At 61.7% G+C, this 22,723-nt stretch overlaps 2 protein-coding genes and 2 non-coding genes across 15 annotated transcripts; all 4 read right to left on the reverse strand.

The window, feature by feature from the left end:
• Window positions 1-2,326: 2,326 nt before the first annotated feature.
• On the reverse strand, window positions 2,327-10,577 carry TBRG4 (transforming growth factor beta regulator 4). 12 transcript variants are annotated; one of them, XM_046020633.1, is made up of 12 exons: window positions 10,336-10,577; window positions 9,713-9,874; window positions 8,760-9,247; window positions 6,479-6,802; window positions 5,818-5,989; window positions 5,382-5,539; window positions 4,802-4,921; window positions 3,973-4,117; window positions 3,450-3,695; window positions 3,218-3,329; window positions 3,011-3,125; window positions 2,327-2,592 (listed from the first exon to the last, which is right to left on the reverse strand). In XM_046020633.1, the coding sequence occupies exons 3-12, from the start codon at window positions 9,231-9,233 to the stop codon at window positions 2,491-2,493; spliced, it is 1,968 nt and encodes a 655-aa protein (XP_045876589.1). In that variant the 5' UTR covers window positions 9,234-9,247; window positions 9,713-9,874; window positions 10,336-10,577; the 3' UTR covers window positions 2,327-2,490. The 12 variants fall into 12 exon arrangements, with proteins under 12 accessions (XP_045876589.1, XP_045876590.1, XP_045876588.1 ...); XM_046020634.1 differs by having other exon boundaries at window positions 9,758-9,871; window positions 10,336-10,535; XM_046020632.1 differs by having other exon boundaries at window positions 9,758-9,874; window positions 10,336-10,535.
• LOC123952411 lies at window positions 5,638-5,772 on the reverse strand. Its single transcript, XR_006820653.1, has one exon. It is a non-coding gene; the product is annotated as a small nucleolar RNA SNORA5 (small nucleolar RNA).
• On the reverse strand, window positions 6,158-6,294 carry LOC123952412. Its single transcript, XR_006820654.1, has one exon. It is a non-coding gene; the product is annotated as a small nucleolar RNA SNORA5 (small nucleolar RNA).
• An 8,001-nt stretch (window positions 10,578-18,578) lies between the features above and the next one.
• Window positions 18,579-20,136, reverse strand: LOC123951559 (whey acidic protein-like). The gene is made up of 4 exons (XM_046020266.1): window positions 20,049-20,136; window positions 19,461-19,601; window positions 18,954-19,112; window positions 18,579-18,595 (listed from the first exon to the last, which is right to left on the reverse strand). Exons 1-4 carry the CDS (start codon window positions 20,134-20,136, stop codon window positions 18,579-18,581), a joined length of 405 nt encoding a protein of 134 aa, XP_045876222.1.
• Window positions 20,137-22,723: the final 2,587 nt, after the last annotated feature.

The raw sequence follows: 22,723 nt of genomic DNA on the forward strand, positions 1-22,723 counted from the left end.
GTGTTAAGTTCTTTATATACTTTAGACCCTAACCCTTTATTGGATGTGTCATTTGCAAACATCTCCTCCCATTCTGCAGGCTTTTAGTTCTGTTGGTGGTTTTCCTTGCCGTACAGAAGCCTTTTCACGTAGTCCAGGACTCACACTAACTTCAAAATGTCCTACAAAGCAAGAATCAAGAGACAAGGTGCTACTGAGAGCCAGAAATAACCCCAGACATCTGTGGCCAACGGAGTTTCAACCAAGGCACCAAGGCTATACAACGAGAAGAGAGCTGTTCTCCCAATAACGGTGCTGGGACAACTGGAGAGTCATGTGCGAAAGAACGAAGTTGACACCAAGCACATACCAAATACAAAACTAACCCCAAACAGATGAAAGGTATTAAGAGCACAATTATAAAATTCTTAGAAGAAAATGGGTATATTTTTATGATCTAGATTCACCAAAGGATTTTGAGATATGACCCCCACAAAGCACACGCAAAAGAAAAAAGATAGTGACCTTCACAGAAACCTTTCGTTGGTTCAAGGACATCATCAAGGAAGTGAAAACCCACAAAATAGGAGTAAGCATTTGTAAATCCTTCATCCAGTAAGTGACTGGTTTCTAGAACATATGCTTACAACTCAGGTCACCTAATTAAAAATGAGATGCACGGGCACCTGGGTGGCTCAGTGGTTTAAGCCTCTGCCTTCGGCTCAGGTCATGATCCCGGGGTCCTGGGATCGAGTCCCGCATCAGGCTCTCTGCTTGGCAGGGAGCCTGCTTTCTCCTCTCTCTCTCTCTGCTTGCCTCTCTGCCTACTTGTGATCTCTGTCAAATAAATAAAATCTTAAAAAAAAAAAAAAAAAAGAGATGCAGAACTGAACAGTTATTTCTCCAAAGACGATACAAATGGAGAGTAAGGACAGCAAAGATGGAGAAACCACTGGTTACTGTGGGAACACCAAGATGGCAAGCCTGACACACGGCCCCCTGATGGCCAGAATGAAGTGCTCCCCAGCACTAGCCACGGGGGAGAAGCCCCATCTTCGAGAATCCGAGCCATCTAGGACGACAGCACATGGCAAGGACACAAAGAACAAAGGGGCTCCTCACTCTGCTGTGGGAACGTAGGCCAGCACAGTGCCAGCCGCGCTCCCAGGCGTTTATCCGAGAACGGGGGTTCGCATTATCCTCGAGAGAGGGGCTGAGCCATCTAACTGCAGGGGCAGGGAAGGACCAGCACAGAATACTTGCGTGAGCGACCCCCGGAAGGAACTGGCATGCAGTCAGACTCCTCTACAGAAGCTCTGAGGTCAGGGGAGAAATGGAGAAAACGGGGGTAGCAGCTGGCAAAAGGGAGGTGCAGGCGTAGAGGGCACAAGGGTCCTTGTGCTGAGGAGCTGTCCTACTTGTGGACTCCCATCCCCGTCAGTGTCTCGGTGGGACACCCGTCAGTGCCACGAGAGATCACCGCTGAGAAAACCGGGAGCACACAGCTACCACATCCCTTCTCATGAGCACAGAGGGACTCGTGTGTGTCCCATGGAGGCAGATGGGCCTGAGCAGTGCACAGGACAGGCTGACATGTCCTCAGTGGGCCGCGCGAGGCCCTCCTGAGCCGATCTGCACCTGGCGCTCGCCCACACCAGTCCTTTGCTATGGCAGGTCTCTTGGCCCGGCCACTGTCGCTGCCCCCTCCCACCTCATGAGGGACAGCCACCCCCTGGGCCAATGTGTCCACCCCCTCACCCGTGTGAGCTGCGAATCCTCTGGAGGCGTGCTGAACGGCTGGCTTGGGGACCCAGGGTGGAGGCGGCCCTTATCCCCGGCTCCCTCCACCCTAGAGCCACCGGGGACCAGCTGCTCTTTCCAGCGTCTAGTGGCGCTACTGCTGCAGTGGGAAAGCAGGCTCAGGGCGCACAGGCCTGTGACCCCAGGAACCCCCTGCCCGGATGGGCGGGGAGGGGTCACGAGACCTGCTGTCCCAGCACTGGTTCTGCTCCAGACCCAGCACCTCCTGTCAGCTTGGCTCCTCGGGGCACCCACACTCGCCTGACACCCAGGCAGGAGAGAACCTCCCAGGACGACTGTGCTCAGCACCCACACCACCAGGAGAACCCCATGCCACGTGCCCAAAATCCAGGGGCCTCTCCTGGGAAGGTCCTCACGGCCCCAGGGCCGGCGTCGTCAGGCTCCACCTGCGCAGATGCACCGCATGTGCACCAGGCAGCTGCATGCTTGCCGACAGGGACCCCGGGGAAGGCAGAGGTGGGGACAGGCCAGTAGCGTGGAAAGCAGAGCAGAGAGGGGTGAAGGTAACAAAACCTGGGACGTCTCCTGGTGTTGAAAGCTGAAATCACAGGTTTATTGCCCCTAAGAGGCAGGTGCTGCAGGCCAGCACGCCCCTCTGGCAACCTCACCCAGGCGCGAGTGTCCAGTGGCCCCGGCCAGGCCTCGGGAGAGCCCGGCCCCCCGCGAGCACAGTCCATGGCTCAGGACACATCACTTGGCCAGCTCCTCTGCCACAGCTTTTCGCATCTTGTCCTTCAGGTAGGCGCCTTTCTGCCACTCGGACTTGAGGTCCAGCCACTCATAGTACGGGACCTGCGGGGAGGGCATGGGGACCGTGGTTCTGCCTGCTATTCTGCACCCGCACCCCCAGCCTCCCAACCCACGGAGCCGTGGGACTGTGGCTGGCGGGGAGACCCCGCTTCCCTCAGTGCTCAGAGTTACAGCGCCCTGACCCCTGGGCCAGGAATCTGGAAAGCTGTGGCGCCCGAAAACAGCTTTTTAATTTTTAAAAATCACTGAAAACAGAAAAACATCCAAGATGTAAACGTGACAAAACCATCCTCCAGTCTGTAAGGCCACCCTGCTCTCCACGGCCAGCACGCAGACTGGATCTATGAGGCCCTGAGTGGCTCCCAGAAGCTGTGGCCTTAAATGCCACCTTCCAAACTTCCTTTTCTCCCGTGTGAGTGGGGACTCCAACGTGGCTGGCCCCGGGCCCCACAGTACTCACGTCCACCACCAGGAAGCCAGCAGCCTGCACGTGGCGCCGGGCCAGTGCGAAGCGCCCCAGCAGGTCTCGGCTCCGGCTGCTGTAGCTGGGGAACTCCCAGCGCAGGAAGGCCAGCCTGGCAGGGAAGGGCGCGGGGCTCAGGTGGGGCATGGTCCAGGGGCCCGCGGAGGGACCAGGGAGCCCTGGGGAAGCCGTCTGGCTGCCTACCTCTTGGTTCCAGGGGGCAGCGGCTGGGTCCCGGATGGTGGGGCTAGATGAGGGGCCACAAAGTTCCTGAGGGGCAGGAACTGGCCGTCGGGGTCCAGCAGCACCTCAGCGTCTAGGAGGGGCGTGGGTGCAGTGTTGGGGACCGTCCCCGGGGGCGCAGGGCCCTCTCTGCAGAGGGCTGGAATGAGCAGCAGCCCCGTGGCTATCAGCAGGGGGGTGGGGGGGGGCTCACCTAGGACCCAGCCGTACTGCGTGGGCACCGCGAAGCTGCCCCTGTCGCTGCCCCCCAGCAGCCCCTTCAGTGTGTCCTGCAGCTCCTTCTGCAAGGGGGTCACCTTCCTGTCGAGGGCGGACAGTCTGGGGACCAGGGCTGTGGCTGGCAGACACGGGCCCGCGTACCCGGGGTGCTCCAGCTGGGCGCTAGCGTTCACATGCAGCAGCTTCCTGAGGGTACCCTGGTCCTTTGGGGACTTGGCCTCTAAGGGAAAAGATGGTGTGAGAAGAGCGGGTAAGCTGACGGACACGTGGGCCAGGTGGGGGACAAGGGCACCCTGACCCCACGCTGCCCCCTGAACCACATGCACTATCAGGGAAGAGGGTCTGGGGGCCCCCCACAGGGAGGGGGTAGAGGAGCGGCGAACACCAGGTGAGCTTGGGGGGCCGCCTCTCTCCTGCCCTGGCGGAGGCGCGCAAAAGCAGGCAGGCACGCATGGTAGCCTCCGGCTCGGGAGGAGGGGACGCCCCCCAACCCTCACCTAGAAACTGGCCGTGCAGTTCAGGGCGCAGTACAGCCCGCAGCTCCGCCTCCCGCGCCTGCCGCAGCACGCACAGGGCCCACACCACGTCCACCTGCAGGGCTGGGTGCAGCCCCGTCAGCTCCGAGTCAAGCTTCTCGTGAACCTGAGCGAGGACAGGGCAGGCGGAGGAAGGGGTTGCACTCAGTGGTGGCCGGCATCCCGGGCCGGCAGCGCTCAGGGCTCTCAGACAACTTGGACACCCCAAGGGCTGAAGAGTTAAGGGGGTAATCCTGCCCACACTCCGGCCAGGCTTGGGGCAGCCCCTGTCGAGAGTACCAGAAACCTTCCTCAGCACCAGCATGACCTTCAGCTGGGCTTCCCAGCAGCAAAGGTCTATGGTATGAACTCATGTTTCCTGTCACATGGGGAGCAGGCCCCAGGCTGGGGAGGTGTTTCTGGCCTCGAGAGGACTTGGACACTATGGAAGGGACCGCAGCTGGCCTGCTGGGGCGGTGCCGCACAGGTGACCCACACAGCACGCAGCCCTGTCAGCAGCTCACAATGACTGCAGGGCGTTAAGGAAACACCAAGATCGGAGACCAGGGATCCCCTGGCCCTGACTGTGCAGCTGGCGAGGGAGCCGGCTGACACCTCCTGACCCGCAGCTGCTCTGGGCCACACAGCAGGCGTGGGGGACTGCGGGCATCTTCTGTCCCAGGACAATGTGCGTCACGTGGCTCTAGACTGCTCCCCTCGCATCCCCACGGCCCCCACGCAGAATTCCAGCCTGGAGCTGCTCCCCAGGGGCCCCACAGCAGCTGGGGAGGGGGGATTGCACAGACCGTACCAGGCCAAAGAACTGATCCTCCTGTTCTGGACGCTCTGGACGGAAGTTGAGGTGCGCGAAGGCCAGGAGAACATTGCACAGGTGCGGCACCGGGACGGTCTGGGCTCTGTCCAACACGTGCTGGGCAGGCCAGGCGGAGGACAGTGTAAGACGGACCCATCCCTCCCACGGCCCATGACCCCAACCGCTCAGGGCCACCCAGACCCTCCCCGCCAGCAGCTGCCATCCCCGGAGGCTGGGATCCCCAGGAGCCGCCCGGCAGCGGCTCTGGAAATGCTGTGGCCGCTTGGCACGGCCTTGAGCAGCTGTGGGCTGTGCGCGGATTCTAGCCTCACCACCCGTACAGCTCCCTGAGACAGCCACCCAAGAGTATAAACTCCTCTGAAGCTGAGAGGACAGAAAACACCGCCCCACCCACGACGTCTGCTCCCTGAATGAACCAAGAAGGAACCCCCACGAACAACCAGGCAGTGTGTCTGGCCAGCTCTGCCTCCCTGAGGCAAGGGGCAGGGAACCCACTCCAGGGGAGTCAGGACCCCACGGCGTCCGAGCCTAGGCCGCAGGGCTCTGCCCGGCTCACCTGGACGAAGGCCTCAAACAGAGGCCCACTGTGCCACTTGAGGAGGGCGAATGACTTCGCGCAGCGGGACACCTCGCCAGACGTCAGGCTGGGCACGTGGGGCAGCAGGTCGGCAGCCAGGCGCTGGAACACCTGTGTCTGCTGGAAGCCGAGTTTGCCTTCGGGACAGAGTGAGCCCAGGGTTCACCCGCGAGGGTCTACAGACTGCCCCAGGAGTACCCGACCACCCCCAGCCTGGCTTTGAGGTCTGGGGACGAGGTGTCTGTGACCAAATTTATCCCTGAGGCCCAGCAAAGGGGACCAGGGCCCATGGGTCACTGTGTTTCTGTGGCAGCCTCTTGGGCCAGCGCCGGCCACGGGGAGGGCAGGCACCGAATTTGACACAGCTGCAGGCAGAGTGCCCTCCTCTCCACTGCTCCCGGCCGGAAGGGCTCACCGTAGGCATACGCCAGGTCCAAGATGACGCCTTTCGTCAGGGGGAAGGGCTTCTGGACCAGGTGGTAAGAGATGGCTCGCAGCAGGGGCACCGACCGCCGGTTTTGAGCAGCCAGCGTCACCAGCACCTTCCGCAGCTCATCGGGCCCAAACTGTTCCGCCAGCTCCAGGCACTGTCAATCACAGCCGCAGGGGTCAGCGGGGCGGCCGAGGCCAGGGCTCCTGCGTGGCACTGGGCGGCCCCTGTGGGACAGCAACTGGGCCTGAGCTCACTAACCCCAGGCCCTAGCCGGGTGGGGTCCTGCCCCAGCTCCCACCCGGGGAACCCCCAGGCCCGGGTGCCCTGTCTGCAGCCAAACTTATCCCCAGGTCCCAGCGCGGGGGACCCGGGGCCCATGGGCTGCACGGCCTGCTGTAGCAGCCATCTAGGCCAGCACCCGCTACGACAGCAACGGGGGCTGAATTTGACCTGACTGCTGGGGGGGGGGGGAAGGGGGGGGGTTGTGGCATGGCACATCACCGGGAAGCGTGAGCCCAGAGTGGGTCCACCCGCCGGCCCAGGTCTCGTGCACACAGTAATTTTAGAGAAGACAAACCATGCTGAGCTCATCAGTGTGGCCACCGAGCGTGCCTGAGGTGGCCCCGTGACCCTGCTCCAGTACCTTGTCCTCCAGGCGGTTCATCAGCGGCTCCGAGAGAGGCCCCGCCTTCGCCATCAGGGCTACCACCGTGCGGCCGTCCTCGATCTCTGCCCAGCGCCGCTCCAGGCTCACAAGCAGCTCAGCCAGCAGCTCCTGGGAGCCCCGCTGCTGCATGTAGGCGGTGCTGGACTCCGCCAGGAAGGCCAAGTGCTTGTACCTGAGCCTGCGCAGGCGCCAGCGGACTTCCTGCTCCACCGACTGCAGCTGCTTGCTGGCCGCAGGCAGCGCCAGCGCGTAGAGGCTTCGGAGCAGCCTCACGAGAGGCCCGTGCCAGACTGAGGCTATCTGGGTGGGGAGGACATGGGAAGTCAAACCCGAGAACCCACCCATCCCGTGCCTGCACGGCTCCCTGCCCACTGCCGGAGGGTGGGCACTTCCGGCAGCCTGCCCCACTCCGCCAGGCCAGCGGTCTGGGTTCCCTGCGAACACGAGCTCTGTGCGAGGAAGAAAACCCCCCAGGTTCCTCCAACGCAAATTCCATGGAGGCAGGTGGTTACAGAGACCTGGCCACTTATCTGTGCAGTGGGCACGCCTGACAAGTGCCCTACTCGTGCGCAGACATGAACCCAGCAAGCTGCCGAGTCCAGCAGTCAGGGGAAAGCCTGCAGGGCTGACTCAGGGTCTAACTGTCCACCCGCTCTCCGGCTCATGGTGACAGTAAGCAGTTAGCTGAGGGGGAGTGAGCCCCCCGTGGAGCACGTCCAGGTGCCGGCGCCCTGCTCCCTGAGGTGTGCAGCTGCAAAGCAGCCCTGGGATATGTGGGCAAGAGGAGGCCTGGTGATCCCCTATCCCCAGGCACCACGGACGAGGGGCTGGCTGTTCATGTGCCACCACCACGGCCACCTCAGGGACCCACACCCCGTGAGGCTTCACACCGCAACACACGGTGTCCCCAAGCCCTGAGGCAGTGGCACCAGCACCTCCCTCCTCCTCGGGGGCTGTTTCTGACAAGGGGGACCCCGCTGATGTCTCCAGGCCTCAGGGATGCGCAGGGGCCCGTCTAGCCCAGCTCACGCCCTCGCAGAAGCAGTATGCGCCAGAGGGCCCCCAGGGAGCCGGGACGCAGGGGCTCAGGTGGGGTCCTGTCACTGCAACGAGCCTCTAACTCGACCCCACTGGTGGGGCCGCTCCCTTCCCCGGTGAAATGGGACTGCACAGAGGGAGCAGAGTGCAAACAGGGGAGCCGGGGAAGGGCTGGGGAGGCCAGCGAGTAGAAAATTTGAGTCCGTGTCAGGAAACATGGTGCCGCATCGGTGTGTCTCCTGGAAGGCAGGAGAACTTATACAAGGAAGCTCGGTCACCACGTCCATTATACTTCATTCCCAGTTTGTTTTGGTTCACGGCTTTGTTCCAATGTCTGCTCTCATCTCCTGAAACACACTTCAGTTGTGTGTGTGTGCAAAACAGTCAGTAACAACCAGGACCACAGTCACAGAGCGAGCAGGAGCCTGGTTAAGGGGTTACAAGCGACAGCATCAGAGGAAAGAGACCTTCTGCCATGACCTCAACACATGCACGTTTCCCCGAGATGAAAAGCTCCACACCTCCCTTACCACGGAAGCATTCCTGCATTTTCTCTCTGTAAAACCAGCCAGCCACACCCACTGCTTTCCCAGACTGTAGTCAGAAACCCCACCCTTACTTAACCTGTGACTCTCCTCTGCCTCGGCCTCTGACACCTGCACACACGGCTCTGGAGCTCAGTGACCGAAGCAGGGATTCCCTCCAGCACCGACCAGGGGAGGGACTGTGGGCCGATGAGGTCACAGCCAAGAGCTGGTGTGTCCCCCACCCCCGTGCCACAGACAGGTGCCCTCTGCACTCATGTGTTAAGGATCTGACCAGCTGGATGATGGCCGCGCTTAGCCCAGCTCCCCGGCACCCTCCATCAGCCGCCCCCCCACCCCCGGCATCTCCTCCAGCTTTAGGAGCATGCCCACTGTGAGCCAAACACTGGAGGGGAGCTACACAGGTCAGGACTGCCTGCCCAGGACAATAGCACCCGGGAAACAGAGAAGAACCAGCTCGCTTCCTGCGTATCCATTTCCTTTGTCCCATTTGCTGCTTGGTATAGAAGGATAGCGAAATTCAGCTAAGAGGACCGCGTGGATAATTAACCAAAGGATGTAACAAACTAGGCAAGCAACAGAGTTCCTGGCTACAGAAAGTGACTGGCTGCTCTGGACTCCAGTGCCACTATTTTCTGCCCGTTGAACCCTGAGAGAACATTCTAGAAACCCACCTGGCTGTTGACAAGCTGGAGAAGCTGCTGAAAGCGGGCATCCTGTGTGAGTGAGGCCTTGTGTTCCGGCTTGTCGGAGAGCAGGCGGGAAAGCTGGATGAGCATGAGGGCTGCGTGGTTCTCGTGCAGGCGGTGACCATCACTGAGCAGCTCCAGGAGCTCCTCTGGCCGGGTGGCCTTCTCGATGAGCTGGTCCACCTCTTGCTGCTGTGGCCTGGCACTGAACACGTGCTCCTTCTCTAGGAGCCCGGACAAGGAACGTGGGAAGTGGGCACTGGGCGAGGTAGCTGAGGAGGTCAGAGTCCTGCAGCTGACCTGGGCAAGTCTTAGTCGACCCATGGGAGCCACGGCAGGAGCTGTGGCAGGGGGCACAAGGGTGGCCTCCCTTAGGAGGCAAGCACATCGCTTCACCAGGCGGGCTGCCATGGTGGCCTGGGGCTGGGGGCAGGGGCCGGCAGCTAAGACTGCTAGCATGTGGTTCCACAGCCCTGCAGAGACAACGGAGAGAAAGCGGTGATGCGGGCGAGCTCCCGCTCCCGACCTGAGAGCAGGACCCATGAAAGCATGGCCACTCTCCCCACCAGCCAGAACCTCTCCTCTCTGCCTGTCCCTAAGCAGGCCGGTGCTTTCTGAAGCAAAAACCTCACAGACTCCATTTCCGTGAAGGATGTGACTGAATATCGAAGCGTAGGGCGCCAGAGCTTGGGCTGCGGAGCGGCCGCCCCGGCAGCGCCTGGAGTCAGCTAGTTCGACAATGCAGACCCGGCTGTCCCAGGCCTCCCAGTGGGGCTGGCCCACGGCCACCCCCACTTCAAAGGCCCCGAGAGTTAGAAGAGCTGACGTGGGGAGACGCAGGGTAAGACGTTTTCCATCAGGCCGTGCCTGGAAAACCCACACCCCACAGCCTCGCCCTCTGCCTCCCCCAGGTCCCGCTGTTTCCCAACGCCACAGACCCAGGAAATCACCCTTTATGCCTCCACGCCCAGGCGAGACGTCACCTCCTCCCAGGCTTCATCGCACATCCCGCTGCTGCGGCCTCCAGCCGCTCGGACCGTCTCGCTCGGCGGGGCGACCCCGCGGGCGGTGCACGGCAGGTGCCCGGGCCTCCCCTCCTGCTAAAGGAGAGCACGCGCTCGACTCCCAGCTGCCAGGAGCCTGGCCCCGGGTCGCCACGCCTCCCTCGCTCGCCCGCGCTCCGCAGCTGCGATGCCTCGGGTCTCACCACCGCACACCCCAGACTCCGGAGCACACGCGCCCGATGGTGACGTTCCGCACCCCCGGCGCCCGCCGGCGGGGACGCCCCCCACGGAGGACAGCCCTGCGACCTGGGGACGGAGCTGAGGTCCGGAGGCCCCGCTGGGGTCGGGCTAACACCAGCTCCGGCGAAGCCCGGCCGTCGGGGGCAGATAGAACACCCGCACCCAGGCCCGCAGGCCACCACGCGGCATGGCGGCACGCACCGGCCGGCCGGTCCCTCGCCTCCAGCCGCGGGACCCCGACCCCCCGCATCCCGGTGCGCCCTCCAGCCCTCGGGACCCACGCCCAGAATCCTCCACCCCACCCGCCCCAGACATACGCAGCAGTCCCGAGAGCCGCCGCTGACCTCCATGTGCCCCCGCACGGTCCTCGGCTCACGCCGCGCGGCGCGCTCGCTACGTCACTTGGAGCGCCGCCGGAAACGAGCCTAGCCGAGGTCCGCCCGACCGGAAGTCGTGCCCACCACCCTTTCCGGCAGGGTGCCATCTTTGCTGAGGGCAGACAGCCGGAAGTCACGCTAGCTGCCGCCTCTCTGGCCGAGTGCCATCTTTGCTGAGGGCACAACCTAGGAAATGGGAAGTAGCGGGGCGAGAGGTGGGTGCTGGGCAGTTCAGGAAAGATGGGAACCGGGAAGAATGGGGCGCCCGGGACCCGGGGCTGACGGCCGGGCGTCTGCAGCCCGCCCTGCAGCCCGCCCCGGGTCCCGCGCGGAGGGGCTGCGGTGGAGCGGTTCCCAGGCGGAGTCGTGCGGCCGTGCAGGCGCGGTGTGCCTGGTCCTGCGGACGCTCTGTTCCCGCCGCGCCCGTGGGGCCCACGCAGCGTCTCCGGCTGGCGGGTGCGGGCGTGTCGTTTTGGGAGGGCGGGAGGCGGGCCCTGCGCCCCTGAGGGCTGTGCGTGGTTATTGCCCCTTCTCGCCGCGCTCTCCCCGCTGCGTGCGGTTCGCCCCGGGCTGCGGTCGTCGGGTGCGGCTCCCGGAGCGCGTCAGAGTCCGGCGCCTCTCCCCGGAGCGCTCCCAGCGCCTCGGTCTCTCCCGCCGCCCACCCCTCGGGCGTGTCCCCGCGCCTTCCGACCCGCCCTGGGGCCGTCTGCCGGGTCCTCTCCTCCCCGGGGGCCGTCGGCGGGGTTTCCCCCTCCCCGGGAAGATTAACGGGGTTCTCCTCGCGCAGTCCTGTCGCTCCTCCGTCCGCGCGCTTCCCGGAGGGCGCCCTGGCTCGCTGTGGAGAGCTGGTGCGGCGAAGGCAAATTCGGACCCCGCGGGTCTGAAAGGATGCGTCCTGTGTCCCCCTACAGGCCGGGCTGGCTGTGGTTAGAATCCGCTTCCTGCTGTCGCAGGCTCGCGTCAGACCCTCCAGCCTCCTCGCTCCTCTGGCTTCTGAGTCCACAAGTTTGCCTGTGGTGTCAGCCCTCCCTCCCTTCCTTCCTTTCTTCGTTCTGTTTTCTCCTTCTCCCCCTTCTCCTGTCCTTTTTCTTATTTCTGTTTTAACTTCTAAAAGCTGGCTTGGGGCGCCTGGGTGTTTCAGTAGGTTAAGCCTCTGCCTTCAGCTCAGGTCATGATCCCAGGGTCCTGGGATCAAGCCCGCTCTCTGCTCAGCGGGGAGCCTGCTTCTTCCTCTTTCTCTGCCTGTCTCTCTGCCTACTTGTGATCTCTGTCAAATAAATAAAATCTTAAAAAAAAAAAAAAAAGCTGGCTTTTCATTATGCCTGCGGGTCTGACCTCTCCCAGTGCTGAGAGTCTCCCTCCTTACCCGAGCTGGTGGTGGGCCCCGCCTGAAAGCCCCGTCCTCAGGCTGGGGTCCTTGTTTACTGGGTTGGGTGTATCCTTTCCTTCATTTAATCTCTTTCCAAAACGCCCAGGTTCAAATGTTGGCTCTTTCAGTCTGGTTTCTGATTTTCCCGTCTTGTCTCACCTCGGCTTCTTTCCATCTCGTGATTTTTTGCTCTGCTTCCTGAGAGGTCCCGTCAGCGTTAGCTTCTGACTCTCCTGAGGCCTGATTTCTGCCATCACACTTAACATTTACTGAGGCCTCCTTTTTGGCTTTGAATGTTCCTTTTCATACTATTTTTTTTTTCATGATTGTGATATTTTCTCTTATGGAAGGATTTTGGTGAAAGGAATTTTTTTCTCTAGATTTTCCGTTTCCCTGTGTGGTTGCTCTTTTTCTCTCTCTCGCCGTTATTACGCATCCTGATTTGGCTTCTCGCCTCAGATGTCTGCTCCTCCATTGCTGGTGGGACTGCGGAATGGTGCAGCTGCTTTTCAAGTTTCACATTTTGTTACAAAACTAAACATACTCTTACCATACACAATGGACCTGATGGCTGTGTCCTCCCAGTTCATACCTCAAGACCTGAGGTTCAAGGTGATGGTGTTAGGAGGCGGGGCCTTTGGGACGTGATTGGGTCATGAGAGTGGAGGCCTCTTGGTGGGATTAGTGTCCTTAAAAGAGACCGACCCCTGGGCAGCTGGGGTGACTCGGTTGAGCGTCTGACTCTTGGTTTTGGCTCAGGTCATGATCTCAGGGTCGTGGGATCGAGCCCTGTGTAGTTGGGCCCCGCGCTCAGCACGGAGTCGGCTTCCTCCCTCCTCTCAAGCGTGTGCTCTCTCTCTTAAAAAGAAAAAGAGACAGAGACCCCACAGAGCCCCTGGATTTCCACCACGTGAGAGCACAGCAGAAAGTCTGTAGTAGAGAAACAGCTCTCCCGCGATCATCCTGGTGCCCCGATCTAGCTCCTCCAGCCTCCAGAACTGTGAGAAACAGATTTCCGTTGCTCGTAAGGCACAGAGTGGATGATATTTTTGTGACAGGGGCCAGAACACACTCCGATGCCTCGCAGGCCCACAGTCGTGCTGTTTGGTACTCCCCCCACCGAGAGCTGAGAACTCACATCCTCACGGAAACCTGCACACAGATGTTTCTAGAAGCTTCAGTCCTCGTTACCAAGACTTGGAAGCAACCAGGGCACCCTTCAGAAGGTGGGTGGCCAAGCAAAATGTGGTCCATCCAGCTGGTGGGGTATTACGGAGTGCTAAAAAGAGCAAGCTGTCAAGCCACGAGAGGACATGGAAGGACCTCGAATGCATGCCTCTAGGTGAAAGGAGCCTATTTGCAAATGCCGCACACTGTGTGATTCCAAATGTAGAATGTTCTGGAAAAGGCGGCACTGTCAGCACCGTGGAGTGATCTGTGGTTGCCCAAGCTGGGGGTGGGAAGGATGAACAGGCAGAGTGTGGGATCTTTGGGGCAGTAAAACCATTCTGGGTGATACTATGATGGGTGGGTATCACAGATTTGTCCAAAGGCACCGGATATGCACAGCAAGAGGGAGCTGTCCCGTCAGCTGGGGACTTTGGGTGTTCGTGGTGAGGCCTTGTGGGTTCATTGATCATAACGATCCCCTTTGGTGGGGAATGTTGATGGTGGGGGGAGGGTGTGCATGTGTGTTGTGGGGACAAGAGGTAGATTCCACTGTACTTCTCACTTGGTTTTGCTGGGAACCTAAAATCACTCTAGAAAAGGAAGAATGTTAAGAAAAAGCAACGAACAGCAAGTCCTGCAGTGATGCGGGTGCGTCTCAAAACTAAGACGCAGAGTCAGAGCTCTCACACCTCCCCGGTAAACGGCAGTGGCCCCGTTGCAAACTGGTCATAGAGTGGGAGTAGACTTCTCTCCGAAGCGCCACCTGTGTCCCATGAACACGTGCGAGGACACTCAGCGTCGCTGGCCCTCAGGAAGGTGCCCATTTGCACCACATTCACAGCGGCCGTCAAAACCCCCGTCATAGAACCCGGGAGACAACAGGTGCTGGTGAGGGCGTGGGGAGCTCCGTGTGCTGAGCGTAGCTGGCGGGCATGTAACACGGTGAGGCTGCTTTGGAAAATGGGCAGTTTCTCGAAACTGTGTGACTCTTAGGTGCACAGCCCGAGAAAACGGAGAACATGTCCGTGTGACACTCGTGCACAAGCGTTCCCAGAAGGCCCCAACCACACACGGTCGGGTGACAGTCAGTGGATCAACGAGTGTCCCTCATGGGATGGTGGCCAGCCAGAGCCACTCGAGATGAGCCTTGAGGACATGCTCTGTGACAGAGTCCTGACAGGAGATGGTCCTGGACACGCAGGTCCCCGTGCACAGAAGTAGACAAGTACTTGCCAGGGGCCTGGGATGGCTTTGGGGGCCGGACACGCTCTGGATTGGGCGGATGCCTCGTTAACTGAGAATGCGAGGGGCCACTGGGCTCTACAGGGTGAGAGGTGGATGTGTGTTACGTGAATTGTCTCAGTAAAGCAGGTGCGTCGCACAGAGTGGGGGGCCCGTGAGAGGGGCCTCTGGCCCATGAGTGGGCTTCGCCGTCAGACCACGTTTAGCGCACCTGCCGTTGCTGTCTGTTTAGTTTCCTGGGCTGGCGGGACAGCAGAGTGGTTGCCAGAGCTGCCAAGGGGGGCCCGGGTAGGGGGAAAGCTGGCTTGGGGTGCCGAGGACATCAGGTGTGAGCATGCGGACCTTGCTGTGGCCACAGTCCCTGTCACCATTGCTCTGGGAGGTTACGAGGGGGGCTCGCCTGGGGCCCACGGCCTGGGGACTCACCAGCTGCGGCAGGGAGCCCTGTGTGGCTCCTCAAAGCCTCTCTGACTTCCTGGCAGCCAAGAGTCAGCTCCCCCTGGTGACTGAGGGGGGCTCTGACCTTAGGGGAGCTGTGTCCAGGCCTGGGGGCTATGTCTGGAGTCCCCACAGTCACTCAGATTTTCGCAGGTGGCCCCATGCTTGGAGCTGGCAGAGGCAATTCAGTCTGGAGGTCCTCAGCCACAGTCCCCAGAAAGGCTCCTGCCCTCGTGGGTGGGTTTTGTGGGTTGGAGGAGAGGATCTGAGTTCAAACCCCTCCTGAGCACCGAGCTTGGGACCGCCGTTGCTATCAGAGGCAGTGGACCCAGCTGGATGCAGGGAAGACGTGGGTGGCTTCGTTCTCGTCGCTGTCCTGGTTGTGCTCAGTGAGCCTCTCCGCGTTCCTGTTCCTTACCCCTGTTGCACCCTATTTCCTGTGCCCCTCGCAGTGAGGCCAGCCCGGCTTGCTCCCTCACTCCCTAGCCTGTTGGTGACTTGAGTGCAGAGTGGCCTTGGGGTCCCAGCCCGGTGCCTCAGCAAGGTGCCGGGGAAGGACAGCACCCTCCGCGCAGCCTGCTGACAAGGCCCAGGGCCCCAGGCTGACAAGAAGGCGGGATGAGATGGGTTCGGCTGCCTTTGAGAGGGAGGGGGAGGGATGGCCGGGAGACCTCAGCCCACCCAGTCTGTCGCACTTGTGGCAGGCGTAGTGACAGAACCAGAGCAGCGAGCAGACTTGCTGCCGGAGTCAGGACCCGCGGAGCTGGTGATGGTGGCGGGGGGGTTAGACTTCGCCGGCGGCTAGGGACGCGGCTGCTCAACTGTGCCCGGCACAAGGGCCTTCCTGGGTCTACCCCGGGGGGCACGGCATGGTGCTGGCCCCTGCTAGGAGGGCATCAGTAACGCCAGCCTCTGCCAGGCTGGGTTTCCTCCCCTCTGGTGTCCCCAGACCAGCCCTGGGGAAAACCCCTGAGGAGCTTCCTGGGCGGACGTGACCGCTCATGTGTTGCTGGGAATCCAGCGCCGCCTCGGTGGCTAGTCAGGACAGGTCTGGAAGCCGCTGTCTGGCCGCCTCCAGAGTTCTCCCCTGTGCCTCTTCCGTGCGTGAGTGTTGCTGTCTCCTGCCGTAGTACATCTTAGCCGTGGCCCAGGTGCCGTGCTGCGTCCTTTGTAGGATCACAGAGCCTGGGCGTGAAAAAACCCTCCCTCCGGACCTCCCCAGACCCCCAGGAGGAAGAGGAGGAGGAGAGGGAGGCAGAGAAGGAGAGGGGGGAGCAGGAGGAGGAGAAGGAGGAGGAGCAGGAGGAGGAAGAAGAGGAGGAGGAGGAGGAGGAGGGTCTTACAAGTTACACCTCCTCCCTCTCCCTGCTCTTCCTCTCCTTCTTCCTCTTCCCTCCTCTCCTGCATCCCTCCCCTGTCCCATTCCTCCACCTTGCCCATCCTTCCACTGTGTCCACCAGGAAGTCCTGCAGAGCCTCCTGGGGCGGTGGGGCAAGTGCTCAGTACATTGTGTGGCGGGGACTGGCCCCGGCGTTACTGATGCCCTCCTAGCCTCTCCCGGCTCTGGCCAACCTGGGCATCAGTGCGGGGTGGGGGGCCCTCAGCACGGAGGAGGAGGGAAAGTGGTGCTTCAGGGGGATGGAGCTGGGTGGCCTGGGCAGGAGGCTGGCAGGGTCTGGGCGCTCTGGGGTGGGCTGCCATGAGCACGCGGTGGGGGGTGGTGGAGCAGGGAGAGGGTTTCCACCCCGGATGGACATCCAGCTCCTGAAAGCGACTGTTTTAAGAGATCCTGTAGTAGGGAATCCTAGGTGTGGCGAGGCCAGCAGATCAGGAGATGAGTCCCCTTCCCCCGCCCCCCCTCACCCCGCTCCCCATCTTCTACAACACTGAGTGGAACCTGGACTCATGTGATGGCACGTCTCTGGCAAGGCCACCATGTGTGAGTGTTGTGGTCCCCTTGGGTCACACTGGGACGCACAGCACCCTGGTGGGTCCTAGCAGGTGCGGTGCAGGGTTTGATCCCTTGGGTCGGCTGGAATGAGCTCTCCACTGTGGGAGCCGCTCCCACTGGTGAGTGGTGAACGGGTCTATGGGATGCTTTGAGGCTGTGACGTTTCTCCCAGTGCTTTCCCCGGCACCTGATGCCACCGCCTGGAGTGATGATGGCTTTAGAGTTGTGGAGGTGGGCTTCTAGTCCTGTGCCCCCTCCCCCGCTCCGTGTTGACCAGCATTTTCTGTGAAGAGCTTCCTGTCCGCCACCGTCGCTGCTGGGGTCTAGTTGTCTGGTGGTGGCCGAAGGCGGGCGCTGCTTTCCGACACACGGTGTCCCACGGGGCCTCGTCCCGTGTTCACTCAACAATGTCTCCAAGGAATCCTGGTTCCTTTTGCTGGAGAACGGTCCAGAAACAAAAGGCCACTAGTCGATGCCCTTTTCTTGGATAATCTGTCCTGTCTGCCCAGCTCCTGACATGTCAGTGGGCACGTGACAGGCAGTGGAGTGTGCACGAGCTGGGCCAGGCTGGCCGAAAGCTCCCACGCGGGTCAGCCGCACACTGGGTCACCGTCAAGAGCTCTGGTCTTTGGGGTCATCTGGGTGGCTCTGTGGGTTGTTTGCCTTCTGCGCAGGTCCTGGCCCTGGAGTCCTGGGATCAAGCCCCGCATCCCTGCTCCTGCTCTCTCTCTCTCTCTCTCAAATAAACAAATAAATAAATCTTTTTTTTTTAAAAAGAATTTATTTATTTATTTGACAGAGAGAGAGAGAGAGAGATATCATAAGTAGGCAGAGAGGCAGGCAGAGAGAGGGGGGAAGGAGGCTCCCCGCCGAGCACAGAGCCCGATGCGTGGCTCGATCCCAGGACACTGAGACCATGACCTGCGCCGAAGGCAGAGGCTTAACCACTGAGCCACCCAGGCGCCCCAATAAATCTTAAAAAAATAAAGAACTCCGGTCTTTGTCCCCTCCCTGGAAGAGCGCTACAAAATCTTGCAGTTTCCTGGGTGATATGACTGTCCTGTGATATTTGCAAGGACTCCTTTCTTATACGTGAGTTTATGCTGGTGAGGCTCTGGGGTCCTCGGTGGCACAGGACAGGGGCCAGCGGCCCGAGAGCCAGCCGTGAGCTTAGAGGGCAGGGGTTGAGTTGGTCGACAATGGCCAAGGGCTTCATCCTGTCTGTGCAGCTTCGAGACCTCTCTGGGCACTGAAGCTCAAGGGGCTTCCGGGCTGGGGACACGTGGGTGTGCGGGGAGGTGGTGGCCCCCCCAGCGGGGACACGGGCTCCTGTGTCCCCGCCCCCACCCCCACGGTGCGGTCTGCATTTGACTCTTTCCGATCTGTGTCCTTTATAACAGACTGTGCTCTCGGACTTCTGTGGGTCGTCCTTAAAACTTGGTGAACCTGTGGGGTTTGTGGGAACCCCTGAATCTGGAGCTTAGCGAAGCAGGGAGCAGGTGGCCTCCAGAAATTCTGGGTGTGCTTGCAGTCAGGGCAGACTGGTGGGAACCCTGGGAGCTCGCATGTGTGCTGGGCGGGCACACTTCTCTGCAGGTCCTTGCGAGGCTGCCCGAAGTGCTATTGGCACTGAGGCTCCCAGTGAGCACACCTGCCCTCCGCATTCGCCACCTGATGGGGTCACACGCTGCCATGGAGTGAGGCCACGTCGATGTCGGGGCCCCAGTACTCCCTGCAGTCTGCCCCCGTCCCCACGCCAGCGACGCCTCTCAGCGGGGCCGGACCCCTGAGGGCTGAGTGGGCAGCCTGGGAGCTCCCAGAGGCCTGTGTGCTTTGTCCCTCCTGGCAGGTGCCCCGGACAGACAGACAGACAGAGAGAAGTGAAGCTAAGTGGGTTTTTATTGGCAGCAGGTGGGAAGCGTCTTGCCCTCTCTGGATTGGGGAGACAAGGTTCTTGCCAAGCAGGCTCAGGCTGGTCGCTCCTGGCAGCCGGGGAACTCCTGGGGAAGCCCCTCACTGGAGCGGCTCCTCTGCAGGGGACACGGAGACCTCAGAGGAGTGGGACCCGACCATGGGGGCCACTCCACAGCCTTCCCGCCCTGGCCTTCCCCACGGCCCACAGGCAGGCTTGGGCACAGGGAGCCAGGATACACGTTTCCCGGCTCCTGCCCCAGACCTCCTCCCACATTTGGGAGCCCAGCCGCCTCCCAAGGTTACGTGGCAAGGTCATAGGCACTCCTCAGACTGCGCTGGACCACGTCTTGCTGTCCTGCTTAGACGAGTCTCTGAGTCTCCGCTTCCTTTGCTCGCCTGGTGCCCCATCTCAGCCCAGGCCTTATGCTGCAACCGTGGCCGGGATGCCGTCCTGGGAGGGCGTGGGATGCTCACCTGCCTGGGGCTCCAGACACCTCGTGGCACAGGCGCTCAGGCAGCACTTCCGGTTGCCGGCACACTGGTCATCCCGGGAGCACTCACTGTTCTCCAAGCAGGGCGTGGGCGTCAGCGGGGCCTGCACCCAGGGGCAGCGGCCGGCCTTCTGCACAGGCGCTGGGGAGAGACGGCCGGCCCTTCAGGCCCCGGGTCCGCCCTGCTGCTGGTCTCCCCTGCGGCTGGTGTCCCGGTCCCAGGACTGCCACTGTGCCCCCCGGTGCCCCAAGGAGGGGACCACGGCTGCCTCCTCACAGAGCTGGGCCTGGGCGATGCTGGGGGGAGCCGGGTGAGCCTCAGCAGGCAGGCCAGCAGGGGAATGGGCTCACTCCTGGGTGGAGTTCAGGGGGCTGGGGGGCGGGTCACTAAGAGTGATGTGGGGTGCCCCCTCGGGGGGACCCTAGAGCAAGCTGGCTCCTCCCACCCCCAGACAGGCCTTGGCATGGGGTGTGGGGGCTGTGGTGTTACCGATGAGGGGGACCACGCAGGAGCGGCTGCAGGGGCTCCTGGGGCAGCATTTGGTGCCTTGGGGGCAGTTCTCGTCTGAGTTGCAGGAGACCACACAGGCGTCCTCCTCGGAGGAGCTGAGCTCCGGGCACACAGCCTGCGCTGCACACAGGACAGGCAGGTGAGGGGGGCCCTTGGACCGCCTCCCCCAGGGCTGCTTGGTCGGGGGGCAAGGTGGGGCGAGAGTGGGAACCATGGGCAGTCTGGTCCCCAGCACCCTAACTTGCCCCCTTTCTTGAAAGGAAGAGAGTAAGCAGAGTGTGACCGGGGGACGGAAGGGTGCGTCAGGTCCAGGCCCACGGCGGCAGGTGGGGTTAAGACCCAGGGGTCCAAGGACAGGGGGCTCGGCCTTGCGGCACCTGGGGGTCTCTAGGCAGTGCCCTGCTTTTCGTTGTGGGGGACCCCCAGGGGCCAGCCTCCTCCACTCTGCGCCACCCGTCCTATCACCAACATATCAGGGCCACCGGTGTGTCCGGGATGCACCTGGAGCAGAGGGAGGTCAGGAGGACCCTCTTGGGCGCCCCCCCAGGGACAGCAGCTCAGGCCTACCTGGCAAGGTGAGGGCCGGGGCTGGGGCCTGGGCCAGGGCGGCCTCCAGGGCCAGCAGGGCCAGAGCTAGGCTCACAAGACAGCGCATGGTGGCAGGTGGCAGGCAGAAGGCGGATGGCGGCCTGTGGGCCCCAGGGGCCTTTAAAAGCAGCAGCGGGAGGAGGAATGTGGGGGAGGGGCTGGCACTGGCCCAGCTGGCCCAGGGACTTCCGCCTTGGATGGACCGCTGCATCAGGGACACAGTTTAAAACTTAAAAAATGCCCTGATAAGGTGCGCCATTTCCCTCCCTTGTGGAGGTATCGCCTGAGGGGTGGTGAGGGTGGGATGGGCAGCCTGGCCTTCGGTCCTTAACAAGACCGGGTTCATTTGTGAATCGTGGAGACAGTGGATCCTGCGAGTTTCCATCACAAGAAAAGAAAATCTGCGGCAGTGCGAGCTAACGGGTGTCCAGGAGACAGCATGTCGACTGTGTCCCGCGGTTCACAGACACCCAGTCACCCAGTCACTAATCCCACATCTGAAACCAGTATCGTGTCACAGGGCAATGGTACCACTTTAAAAAAACAAAGGTAAAATGAAACAAAAAAAAAAAAAACAAAGGGCAGAGAAGGGGCCTGTGATGCCCCCCAAACAGTGCGCCCCCACCCCCCACCCTGCGCTCAGACCCCGGCCGCGGTGCTGTGTGTCCTCTCTGGAACTTTCTATGAGAGCAGCCGCCTGTGTTAGAGCACCAGCCCCTGGCCAGGGGATGTCCCGGCTCTTTCTGTGCAGGGCCTGGCGGCCACCGGGAAGGCCTCTTCCCAGAAGGGCCCGCCTGTGGCAGGCCAGCCAGGCCACGTGGCCCGTGGCACTCTTGGGGGGCAGGGAGCTTCCTCTATCCTTCTTCCCTGACGGCCCCAGGCAGAGAAGGGGCCTCGGGGTGACTGAGGCCAGTGCTACTGGGTCCAGTCACCTTCTCTGCCCGCTCATGACCTTGGTCTCAGACAGCCGTCTGCTGGGCCCTCGGCCTCTGCTCTGTGGATTTCCAGATGTTTCGGCCCAGACGCTCCCCCACCAGGGCTTAGATAACCCGGCTCTTCCTGCTGGCCCCAAGGGGCACCGTGATGGCGTCACGCCCCCTCAGCAGAGTTCTGGGGCCTCACCCCCGGCCCCTCCAGGATGGCCAGTGGCCGAGATCCTGGCCACAACAGTGACTTCTGGCCTCATGCTGGCAGTTTCCAAAATTTTCCCCACTGAAGCCTGGAAAGGGGCAGCACACGGACCTGAGGTGGGGGGACACCAGGCCCAGGAGGACAGAGGGGTAGTGAGGCCATGGTCACTCGCTGGCAGGTCCTGCTGGCCTTCCTGTCCCCGCTCTCTTTTCCTCCCCTACACCAAGACCAGGGGACTCAGCGTCTGGCTTGCTTGGATGCTGGGTCTGAGGCCAGGCTGAGCAGACTTGCCAGCAGCTCACTAGGATGTAGCCTCGGCTTGTGGGATCTACGGTCACAAGGTCTGGCGGTCCATCCTGCCTGGTCCCCTCCTCTCTGACCACTTGGAGCACCTGAGCTCCTTCCTGCATCAAACCTCCCCTTCCCTTACCCTCCCTCCCTCCCCCCTGCCACCCCCAACCCCACCTTGCACTGTCCTGGTGGGCTGCTGCCCCAGTGCTCCCCCACCTGGGGTCCTTTTGCCTGTCCCCTCAGCTCTGCTGCCCTGGCCTCTCCTTTCCCAGTACAGGCCTCGGGAAGCTCCCTTCGGGGATGTTTACTGTCTGCGCCTCAGGAGCCTAATCCGCTGGGTCAGGGCCCTTGTTCATCACGCAGCTCAGTGTGTCTCTGCATCTAGGCACCCATGGACAGTGTGGGAGGGGACAGCATCAGGCCTCCCTTTGCAGACGGTGACCCACACTCTGGCCAGTGACCTCTCACACCGCGGCATAACCCTCTGGCCTGAGGGCTGGAGTCCAGACCCGGGCGTGGCCTGATGCCCCTACAGACAGGGATGGCTGGGCCCCTGACAGTTGTGTGGCCTCTGGGAGCTCCGCAGGGGACTGCCTGGAGTTGGGGGTTGGGGTCGGCCCTGGGAACCCGCGTTGGAGGGAGCCTGTCCAGGAGCTGGAGGCCCTCTGACAGGACCTGGCCTTCCCTCCCCGCCGGGTTTTCCTGTTGCGGCCGTGCAAGGACGGTAGGAGGCCACTGCTGGTGACCAAGGCGCCCCCGCTCTGGGAAGCTTTCTGTGACGCAGCTCATAGTACTTAGAAAACAACCTCTAATCGCTCTGATCAGAAGAATAACACGCGTTGTAGGAAGCTGGGACAATTCAGAAACCCGCGGAGAAACAGAACTCACACCCGATCTGTGTCCTGGAGCTGTCCTGTCCCCGGCTCGCTCGGACTTCCTCTAGTTTTCCCTCATCTGTCCGTCTACCACTCACCCACCCATCTCATGCCCCCTGCAGAGGTAGCCGTCCCCCCGTCCCCCCGATGACCTCGGTCACTGGGGCCACGCTGCCCGTGCGTACACACTGAGCCCTCCCCAGGCCCTCTAGACTTCCAGAAAGCACCACGCTTGGGGCGGGGAACTCTGTGGTGGGGGAGCATGGCCGTCCCTGAAGGCCGGCAGCATCGTAAACATTTCTTCACCTGCGATGGGAGCCTCCTGTGTGGCTGGGCCACCCTTCTCCCTGAGCTGGG

Source organism: Meles meles, chromosome 10 (genome assembly GCF_922984935.1).
Source record: "Meles meles chromosome 10, mMelMel3.1 paternal haplotype, whole genome shotgun sequence".
Taxonomy (NCBI): domain Eukaryota; kingdom Metazoa; phylum Chordata; class Mammalia; order Carnivora; family Mustelidae; genus Meles; species Meles meles.